The 11,408-nt window shown below is 30.9% G+C and overlaps 1 protein-coding gene across 2 annotated transcripts; it reads left to right on the top strand.

The window, feature by feature from the left end:
* The first annotated feature begins 3,956 nt into the window (after positions 1–3,956).
* Positions 3,957–10,198, top strand: LOC142626780 (purple acid phosphatase 3-like). Of its 2 annotated transcripts, XM_075800484.1 has the most exons (7): positions 3,957–4,371; positions 7,553–7,709; positions 8,151–8,258; positions 8,725–8,852; positions 9,308–9,436; positions 9,562–9,629; positions 9,712–10,198. In XM_075800484.1, exons 1-7 carry the CDS (start codon positions 4,177–4,179, stop codon positions 9,926–9,928), a joined length of 1,002 nt encoding a protein of 333 aa, XP_075656599.1. In that variant the 5' UTR covers positions 3,957–4,176; the 3' UTR covers positions 9,929–10,198. The 2 variants fall into 2 exon arrangements, with proteins under 2 accessions (XP_075656599.1, XP_075656600.1); XM_075800485.1 differs by lacking the exon at positions 8,725–8,852 and having other exon boundaries at positions 4,118–4,371; positions 8,151–8,254.
* The last annotated feature ends 1,210 nt before the right edge of the window (positions 10,199–11,408 follow it).

Genomic DNA, 11,408 nt, shown 5'->3' with positions numbered 1-11,408 from the left:
TTTAACTCTGAAAATAAATCTAAACCACCAATATCATAATAAACATCAAGTTTGAGAAAAGATTCAAGTTTAAAACAGTATTTTTGCAAACTATCATGAGCACAGAGTTCAAACGGATCACTCCTCAGATCAAAGGAAGCATGAGCCACCAACAAAAGGATTTAAAAGTAGAACTAGTGGAGGGAAAAAATGAGATAGGAGGAGAGCAAGAGCTGAGAGAAAGAAAAGGTATAAGTAAATTTTAGGAATTTGAGATTTTTTATTTGAGATTGTTTTGTGGGTAATTTTTTAGACCGGATTTGTATTTTAAGCCTTAATTAGCCCTCTACTAGGGTCTCTAGAAAGAAGAAAGATTATTATGAACTGGTATTATTATAAAAGCAAAAAAAAAAAAAAGTAGGAGTAGACTTAGGGGATATGTATTATATTAGAAACTTCTTTTGTCGATTGCTTGTTGGGAGATATATTAACAAAAGCAAGGAAAAGGAAGGATGAAGAGGAAGATATCTATTAATCTATGGTATTCATTTTATGCTTTCAAACCGATGTAATCTATATCAATGAAATTTGTAGTTTAAAAACATCTGTTTGGTCTTGGTTCAAAGAGTTCTCAAACCACTGGTCAATCCTAAAAATCAGTTCCATATCACAAATTGTCTTAGAACTGCACTGATCCAGTCAAAAAAAAAAAAAAAAAAGAACTGCACTGAAAAACCTAGAGTAATTCATCATATGATATTGAAATAATGGAACTCTTTTTGAGTGCTACAATTATAGAGAGTTGAAGTGTTTAAAGAGAAGATCTTTACTACTGAGTTTTGTGGTGAAATTGTATTTACTTCTTGAGATTTATTTGTTATATCTCTAATTTATTGTGAACTCAAGTTTTGCATAAACTTAAGAGGTGTATTTTGTATTTTCACAATTGATTTTTTTGGAGTTGTCTTGTGGTTTTTCCCTCTATAGTATTAGAGGTGTTTTTATGTAAGATTTTATGTTCTTGTGTAGTTGTGTTTCTATAGTGCTTGCTAAAAATTTGTTTCCGTGTATGTGTGTGTGTGTGTATTGCTATTACTTGGTAGTCATTTATTTTAATTTACACATAGACATTGAAATGGTTTTTTCCCCTACAATTCACATTAAGCCCGTAATATTTATTTTAATTTACACATAGACATTGAGGGGGTTTTTTCCCTTACAATTCACATTAAGCCCGTAATAATTTGTTACTCTTAAGTGGCTAAGAAGGTTTGAATGTTGCAAGTATGGTGACTGAAAAAGTAATTATGAGAGTTGTGAGAGTTCTTAATTCAAGATTTGAGGAGAGGTTTTGTAGCTAGCTTGGAATGTCTAGGGTCTGGTTATTGAATAACGAGTGAAGATATTGACCCCATGTTCTTAAACAAGTGGTAAACTTGTTTTTGCTTAGGTAAAGAAAGGAGTTGTCTTAGTCATGATTAAGGATAAATGTTGACTAAACTTGATTGACTTCACTTTCTAAAATAAGTCGACCCCTAGGAAAGCTTACTAATGGTATAAAACTTGTTAGAAATCAACCAATGGAACAACATGCTTTTATGGGGGAAAAGGATTCACCCGCGACCATAGCAACATAGAGACAGGCTTCCATTTGTGTGCATGTAGCCTGTGCATATGACTCGTGTGTAAATACGTGTTATAATCTAATTTTAATATGGGTACTGTTATGAGTGCCTTAAAAGTACAAGTTAAGGATCAATAAATACTTAATTATAAGCTATAATACATATTTTTTAAAGAAAAAAAAATTTATTAATGGTTTATTAAGTTATAAACACAAATTTACTGTAGTTGTATGTGTGTGTGGTTTTTTTTTAATATATGCGTACACGCAAAGGACTATGAAAAGAGTCAGGATAATTATATGTTTTTCAACTGACCCTACTTCATGTTCCGCGTCCTACTATCAGCCTACACATACAAACCACCCACAGCTTTAATTTAGGCACTAATTTTCTTTACCTTGAGCTTTTAGGGTAGGACAAGTAGTCCTCACTCCTCATGACACAGACCTCCATTTAAATTGAGTGTGTATTCATAGATACGTCTGTGACACTCATGCTTGAGTTCCATTTACTCTCAAAAAAAAAAAAAAGTTTCCGTATGCCCAAAGGAAACCTTTTATTTCTCCTATGTCTCCTGCGCTTCATTTCAACACTTCCATTAATTAACTTCCAAAATGGAATTGAGAAATGTTACATTCACAACATTTTTACAATAAATTATAAGTGATAAATTGTTATTAGTTCTAATTTGAATTAATTTATAACTTAAATTACTTTTTTGCCCACCCGTAACCACCGATAACAACCTGCTATCTATTTAGGATATAGTATATACTATAAAATTATTATAAATATAGCATTTTTCTTAATTTTTTCCCGATCAAAATGGCATGAGTATATGACCAAATAAACATGGCACATATATATTTTTTCCTTTTATATACATAGATACGATCAAATTTGAATTTATGACTATAATACACCAATTGATATATTTTCATTGCCTTAAGGCATGCTGGTTTCTTAATTGTATGAGTCACTTTTTTCTGCTATTTTTTTAAAATTTATTTGAAGTAAACTATTCTAGTTCCAATAATTTTTATAAAAAAAATTTCTTTATGTGTTTCTTTCTATATATGTGCTGTACATATCCTTCAAACATATTGACCCAGGCAGGTATATCTGTGTCTTCTTTTCTTTTCTTTTTTTTTTTTCTTAAAAAGTATTCAACAATTGAGGTCATTCCCTGACCCAGCCCAATGTTACTTGTAATAGCGTCTTACCCTTCATTGGTTCCTTGCTTCTAGTAATAGCCACTACTATTCCTTATTCCTTCTTTCTCCATTAAAGAATCCATTCAACTGTGTGCCGTACCACCTATAGAGAAGCCCGTAATTAAAAACTACCATTATGAGATTGGGCCAGCCAAACTAGGTTCGTTTGGAAACAAGTAAGAAAAATTAAAAATTAAAAATTAAAAGTAAGCTGAATAGTACCAAAAAGTGGAATGAAACTCATAAATAATATAAAAAAATTAAACTAAATAAAGAAAAGAAGATTTTAAAGAAACTGACAGTAGTGTATATTCAAAAGAGAAATGATATGTTCACAACATTTTTACAACAAATCTTAAGTGGCAAGTTGTTACTGGTTGTTATTGTTGGGGCAAAAAAGTAATCTTAGTGTTATGTTCAAATTTGAACCAATAACACCTAACCACATGTGATTTGTTGGGAAAATGTTGTGGACGTAACATCTCTCTATTCAAAATAGCCTAATTCTTGAATACACAACACAAGTTTTAAACCTCTTTAATTCACACTCATATTTTAATGTAGGATTTACCTACTGTTTTCTCTTTTAAGAATACTAAGGACCCGTTTGGTTTGTAATTTGTCATCACTCAATTTTCATCACTCAACACTCATCACTTAAAATACCCCAATTTCCCAAACTCCCTGTTTGGCACTTAACTCAGACCCAGTTTTCCACTTCAATAGTTGCACTGGGTTTAAAAAAAAAAAATCCCAAATTTTGTCAAACATTGCAGCTGGGTTTCACCCAACAAAAAAAAAAAAAAAACAGTCTTTTGTCAAACATTGCGGCAACTTGAAAATGTCATCATAACTCTATTTCCAAAACTTAAAAATACCTAAAATGTGTTTTCAGTTTTCATAACTCATCACTCAAAAATCAGAGAATTGAGTGATGAAAACAAGACTTGAAAACCAAGCCAAACAAAAAAAAATTGTGTGAGTCCCATGTGTTTTAATAACTCAGTTATGAATTTTGGATTATATCACTCAAAACTCCTCTAAACCAAATAGGGCTAAAAGTACTTTAATACACACTTGGCAACATATATGATTATATTCTTTTCTGTTTTATTTCGCAGAAAGGACTGTCAGCAATATTTCATTTTCAAGGAAATCAAACACTTGAATCATTGAAGTTTTTGAGTAATTCTTTTCGCAAATACTAATATTTACTCCCTTGTTATAATCTAGATTTTTTTTTGTTCTCTCTTTTGACTCTTATTGCATATTTTGCACGTCTTCTAACTCCTAAGCTATAAAAGGAACGTTGGTTCACCAAAGCTCCCATTTTTTTTCTCATTCCAAGCATTGCAACCATGGTTTCTCCGTCCCAAAATTCCATGCTTTTCTTTCTTTTCTTTACTGCAAATCTTTGGGTATGCTTTGTTCCTTCCACAGCGGAGCTTCAGCGTTTTGAACACCCCGTGAAAGCTGATGGGTCTCTAAGCTTTTTGGTCGTTGGAGATTGGGGAAGAAAAGGACTCTACAACCAATCCCTTGTTGCTACTCAGGTCATTATACAATATTCTCCTCTTCTTTTTTAGAGTTCTTACATCAATTACTTTGATATATCTGCTTAAAAATTCCCTAATTGATATATTTAAACTCCCAAAAACCAAGCTTATCTTCATGATCAACATGCATGTGTATGTGTATTTACATATGCAATTTTTTTCATAAATCTTTTTTACACTTTGATAATCAATATGTACATGTAGTGCTGTAAAAGCCAAATAAACTAGATTAATTAATATACAAGTAGTTCCCTGTCTAGTTGGATAAAACTGTCACGTAGCAGACATATTTGATGTCTTTGTTTGCTAAAAGCAAAACAAAATAATGTGATTAGATACAAGTAGCTCTATATCTATTGCATTGTTTGCTCTCTATTGTACAACACGAGAATTAGAATTCAAATCCTCCTCTCCTCCTCAATGCTATAGATATTGAATTAAATAAACACAAAATGTAATAGGATATTTTCTAGTAAGAGATTAAAAGAATACACGCATTATCCATGACCGCAACCTTATTAAAAGATTCGAGTTTTTTGCAGAATACGCAAGCTATTAACTAAGAGTAGGTTTTATATGTAGGGAAATTAGTAATAATATCTGTCTAGTACTTAATAAACTAATAGGTTCTAGTTAATTCAATTAGTAAAATCTGTAATAGTTAAATAATAGATTTAGGGCTCAATCCCCGCTTATACTAAAACAGCTCACGATTAGTGTCTTAATCTGTTGATAAAGAGCGATCATAAAAAATGAACGTCATAGATTAAAACTTTCTCAAAAAAATAAATATTAATAAACTATATATTCAACAAAAGAAAATGATAAACTATTTAGCATATAAGGAATGATAACAAACTATGAATGTGTCAAATTTCTAAACTTGTAGGCCAATAATTAAGTGAGGAACAAGTAACAACTGCCCAATCAAAGCAAGGTGGGCCTCAACGTATTAATTTGAGTCAAATAGAATTTCTCTCTTTGGACTGGACTTTTATGTGGTTCAGAAATACTCATAAACCTTAAGTTTAATTTAAAAAAAAAAAAAAAAAAAACTTGAGGACAATCCGACAAAAATATATCTCTAACTTTATTTAAAATACCTACAAAATAGATCACTCTTCTACTAATACATGTCTTAAAAATAAATTTATCCAAAATAAAATAAGTAAAAAATCATGTGATAAGGCTAGTGACGTGTGATAAGGCTAGTTATCATATACTAATGAAGATGCTTGTCTTTGCATTGATCAGCTAATGCCGTGAAATAACTATACTCCCAAAAGGTTATTCGATATAATATATGCATATTTCTTTTTTCTTTTCTTTTTTCCCTCCTTTGGACTCTTGTGGAGAAGTAAAGCCCACGTCATTAAACTATGATAGACTACGATGTTTCAGAGGGCAATTTCCTTGCACAATCCATATTGATCCGTCGAAAATACACTACAAATCCTAATCAGCCACTAACGAATATTTTTTTGGTATCTATATATGCTAATTTCACATCAATCCTTCTCTCCACACTTTTAATCTGCGCATAAAATAAAAGATAAAACTTCTTAACAATGGTTCTTTCTAGAAAAAGAAAAATATATTATGATTTTTAGGAATCAATTTCTCCTTTTCTAAAAGGAAACAATTTTTTTTTGGGTAAATTTAGGCAGAATTAGGCTTGCATTGCTAACACTTTTATTCGTTTTTCTTTTCTTTTCTTTTTTCTGAGAAACAGGAGTCACTTTCATCTGAAACAAATAATTGATGGATCCATCAAATAATAATAGTAATAATAACAATTGATAGATACAACACGTTAAATAAGTATTCAATAAAGACCTTTTTTGCAAATTCCTTTCCCTTTGGTAATAGTCAATTATAAAGTGATAATATGAATATTACAGATTTTACTGTCATGAAATTTCAAATTGATATGTCAATTTAAAAACATAACATAAAAAAGTAATTAAAAAATTATTTATTATATTGTTAATGTGTCATTAATCATATATTTTATTATATCAATATTTAAATATTTTATAGTAAAATTAGTAGTAATTTTTGCATTTTCACTTTCCACCAACCAAGTACTGGCTGATCATTCAATGGTAAAACATGTTAATATCATTCTGCCAGTTCATGTCAGCACATGCATTGATTCCCTTTGATTGCAATATTTTGTGGAACCTTCAGAGGAGGAGTTTGGACAATTTTGCTTTCACATTTGGTATACACACACATGCATCCTCCAATGACTAAGCAACTACATGTGAAGTTTATCACCCAAAAAAAGAAAGCAACTGCATGTGAAGACCAATCATTCTGGTCTTTTTTCTTATTTAGACAAAATTTCACTAGGCTTTATCCCAATCATTTTTTCATTGTATCAAGGTTTCAATAATAAAGTATATCCCTTTGTGCTGTTTATTTTTAGGACTCATATGGCTGAATTGAACCCACGTCATTTATGATAACAAATGTCCTGTTGTATCGTTTACCCAAAAAGAAAAAAAAAAAAAATTATATTCCAACTTCCATGTTGAAATGAGAAAGTGGAAAGTGGAAACACAACCCTCATTATTAGTCTCTATAAAATAGTTTAATATTTTTCTTTATATTTTCTTTTTCTTTTTCTTTTTTTACGGCCAAAAGAGTTTTAGCTGCACATTAAAAATATTCTTAGAGATGTAGCTTTCAAAAGGATCAAAAGTAGCTAGTTGTAAAGACTAACAATCTGGTCTCCAAATTAGTTTTGGAACCAATATAAAAAGAAGGGTCCAGTTAATGTATATTCTTAATCATCTATTTTAAGAAACATTTAATGTGAAATTGAAAAAATTATCAAAAAAGTTAATAAATTTTTTATTTTCTCATAAAAAATTTCTTTAAATGATTTATTAATAGATACTATAAGGACATACGATAATAAAACTCTTAAAAGAAAATGGCACCTATTATTAAGTGATAAAAACAGTGAAGTTGAGGAAACAAATTGTGGAAAACTGTACTTGAAATTCTGAAGTTGCCTGTGGCCTAAAAAATTTTAATTACGCACTAAAATTTACCACACAAAACATTATGAAAAATGCATGGTTTACTGAACTTTGTCATTTGTACAACTTCTTTTATATTTTTATATAAGCAATTAATATTTTTTTTCTACCAATTCCTAAATTTGTAGATGGGAGTAGTTGGGGAGAAACTAGACATAGACTTCGTGATATCAACTGGGGATAATTTCTACGAAGATGGATTGACAGGGGTGTCTGATCCAGCATTCAATGAGTCATTTATCAATATCTACACTGCCTCAAGCTTGCAGAAACAATGGTATAATGGTAAGGTTCGCCTAGCTAGGATTTACAGTTAATTATTCTTGCAACTAGTTCCTTTGAATCTTAACTTTTTCTTTAAAATACTTTAATGAAGCAAAAAATAACAATTCTTTTTCTGATTATAAATTTGTGAATAGATTTGAGTTTTATTAATACAAAGATTTAAAATGATTAGGTACACAATTTCATTTCAAATTCATTTTATCACAATTTTTTTTTTTTAAAAACAAAATCTCCAAAACCGAAAGTCTGTAAATTTATATGTAGCTATTTATACTAGCAATTATTCTTTAAATCCCTTCATTTCAAATCCTCAAATCCATATGCAACAAATGGTAACTTTTCTTTTGTATGAATATTGATGTTTGATACATAGCTAGTGCTCAGGCAGGGTAGAATTAATCAATGTATTCCTAAGTTTTATTCATATTAAATTTTCAACAGTTTTGGGAAACCACGACTACAGGGGCGATGTAGAGGCACAACTGAGTCCCATCCTCACAAAGATGGACCACAGATGGCTTTGCTTGAGATCTTTCATTGTGAATGCAGGTATTCAATTTTTGCTTATTAATTAGAATGAAAAAAAAAATCATCTATTTGTTATATTAATTTCTTGGAGAGATCCAGTCATAAAACTAGAGATAGATAAGAATACAATCATACATGATCTTACGTTCTCGTTGTTTAGATGTGTTTATTCTAAAATGTGCGTGATTTGTAAAGTGAAATATATGTTAGTACTACTTTTGCACCGATACATATTGTAAGGACGAAAAATATCATAGTTAAAATACCACCTACGTTTCTTTAATAAATAAAACCACCTACATATTTACAAAATATGCTTCATTATTTTTATATCTATTGCATACGTAGGTATTGGGATCATCCTTGCTATTTTCTCTTGAATTTTAAAGTATACTCGGTAAGGGTAACTATGTTACATACAACATCATATAAATGTTACAAACAATTACTTAAAAATAAAGCAATTTTTTGGATTTCCATTTTATAGGATTTGTGGAGTTTTTCTTTGTGGACACAACTCCATTCGTGAATGAATATTTTACTGACCCAAAGGAGTATACCTATGATTGGAAAGGTATTTTGCCACGACAGGAATATCTTTCAAACCTCTTGAAGGTAACCTAAGATCTTCTCTCATTGGGTTTTTTTTTTTTTTTTTGAAGGAGAAGGGGGAGGAATAAATAAAGCCTTACATATCACTTATAAAACCAGCATCGACGTGTACACATATATTCTCGTTGATAATTTCATAGCTAGATATACATGTACACACATATATATATGATGTAAATTAGTAAATATATTGGAAATGGTATATATTGGAAATGCAAAACTTTTTTAAATTTGTTAATGTGAGTGTCTAGAACTCTTCGAGCACTTGTTTGCTCTTCATGTGTGTGTGTAATCCTTACATTTTACACACATTTTAGTGATTATATGGAGTAATCCCTAGGAGTCTCCCCAAGATATTGGGTAGAAATTTGAACCAAAGACCTCAACCATGACTTGAACCTCCTTATGTATTGGCATACGAAGCAAGGTAATATAGTTCGATTTTGGTTTTGCAATAGGATGTGGATTCAGCATTGAGGGATTCCACGGCAAAATGGAAGATTGTGGTCGGTCACCATACAATCAAAAGTGCTGGGCAGCATGGTATCACTATAGAGCTTGAAGAGCAGCTTCTCCCAATCCTTCAGGTAATAGACTAATATTAATAGTAAATATATTCTAATTAGTTAAGTTTCCGATAAAATCGTAGAATTTTTTGGTAAAAGATTATTGTAATCGAAGTAACAATTTCTTAAATCCATTGTATTTTCAGGCAAATAATATTGATTTGTACGTAAATGGGCATGACCATTGCTTGGAACACATTAGTAGCACTGACAGGTTATTATTATTGTGTGTGAAAATAATTCATAGAATTTAGTTTTACTTTAACAGCTAACTAATAACATTGTTCTTGTGGCAGCCGAATTCAATTTCTAACAAGTGGAGGTGGCTCTAAGGCATGGAGGGGTGATATTAGGGAGTGGAACCCTGAGGAATTGAAGCTATATTATGATGGACAAGGTTTTATGTCAATGCAAATTACTCATACCCATGGGGATATTGTGTTCTATGATGTTTTTGGCAATGTTTTGCACAAATGGGGCATCTCCAAAGACCTTGACGCTGCCGAATTATAAAGAGAAATATATGCTAGCAGTACCATGGACAAAAAGCTCCACTTGTCCAAGAGAGAGATCGAGGGTAAAAAAAGAGGAAGCATAAATATACCTGTTCACTAGGTTGAGTTTGTTAACTACCAAAAAATGATTTTTTTTTTCCCTTCCATTTTACTCAATTACTAGCCGTATCAAAGTTAAAACAATACATACACTTCATTAATGTGGAAGTAAGAGTATCAACTTAAAGAACATGACATTTGAAATATTATAATTTATTAGAAGGTAAAATTGGAGCCTCAGAGGGGTAGATTAAGTGGTTGATTTTTGAATCAAAGACACTGAAAGAGTAGCACTAGACATGGAATGAAGGCACCGCCCTCAGTTATTTCTTGGCGTTTCACATTGCAAATCAAAGGGAAAGAAACAAGGGTGGTTGTGTTTATTAAATAAACTAGTGACTCATTCACGTGGAGAGTGGAGCCCAGATTTGATTACCTCAAATAGAACACGGATGTAGGCTTGTAGCTACTAAGCTTTTTTTTTTTATTTATTTATTTATTTATTTATTTTGCTGAATAAAAAATTGGGTAGGGAGCGACTAACGTGACAATCCTACCTGGGAGTAACCATAGGGTGCTACTAAGCTATTAATACATGAGGCCTACCAAGACCACATAAAGTGAAAGACCCCAAACATAGAGTTAATTACTGATGGACTAATATACCCCTAGAACAATTAATTATATTTTTAAAGTGCTTCTTGTTGCAAAGCATTTCTCACACCAATTTTATTATTATTTTTTTTTTTTGACTGAAGACACCATTTTAATTTTAAACAGGTAATATGAAAAAATATTCTGCTACGCTATATTGCTATGTGAATATGAAATTTGGTATACAATTTGGCGTAAATGCACTTTTAGTCTCTACATTTTGGCGTTTTTTCATTTTAGTCCCTACATTTTAATTTTACCACTTTTAGTCCCTAATTCAATTAACGCCTTCCATTTTAGTCCTTTCCATCAGTCAATTGATGGATATAGCTGAGGTAGCTACCGGAGGAATTAAAATATTATAAAAAAATGTCACATCACCCATGACACATCAACATATAAATTTAAAAAATTAATTTATTAATTTTAACCAAATAATAAAATTAAAAACAGAATTAAAAACTAAAATTGACATGTATTAAGATTGTTCTTCATGTTCTTCATTTTACAACTTGTTCTTCATATTCTTCGCAAATTAAACCCAGCAACCAAAAACTCAAACCCATCACAAGAACACAAACCCAACAACCCAAGAACTCAAACCTAGATCACTAAGACATAAATGAAAACAAGAAGAAAAAACTCAAATTCAATACCTCAGAGATCATCAAATCCAGCACCATCAGATCTACCACAAATCAAGATCATCAAATTCTTCATGTTCTTCCCCAAATTCTAAAACAATCAACACTGAATTCTTAGCAAATCAAACCCATAAACCTAGT

This window comes from Castanea sativa, chromosome 3 (genome assembly GCF_040712315.1).
Source record: "Castanea sativa cultivar Marrone di Chiusa Pesio chromosome 3, ASM4071231v1".
Lineage (NCBI taxonomy): Eukaryota > Viridiplantae > Streptophyta > Magnoliopsida > Fagales > Fagaceae > Castanea > Castanea sativa.
Note: the sequence above shows the minus strand (reverse complement) of the source record. Positions and strands in the feature narration are given on the sequence as shown.

Coding starts and splice junctions, on each gene's coding strand:
- LOC142626780 (XM_075800484.1), top strand. CDS start 4,177: ATGGTTTCTCCGTCCCAAAATTCCATGCTTTTCTTTCTTTTCTTTACT. Junction 7,710..8,150: donor GCAGAAACAATGGTATAATG/GTAAGGTTCGCC, acceptor AATTTTCAACAG/TTTTGGGAAACCACGACTAC. Junction 9,630..9,711: donor CACATTAGTAGCACTGACAG/GTTATTATTATT, acceptor TTCTTGTGGCAG/CCGAATTCAATTTCTAACAA.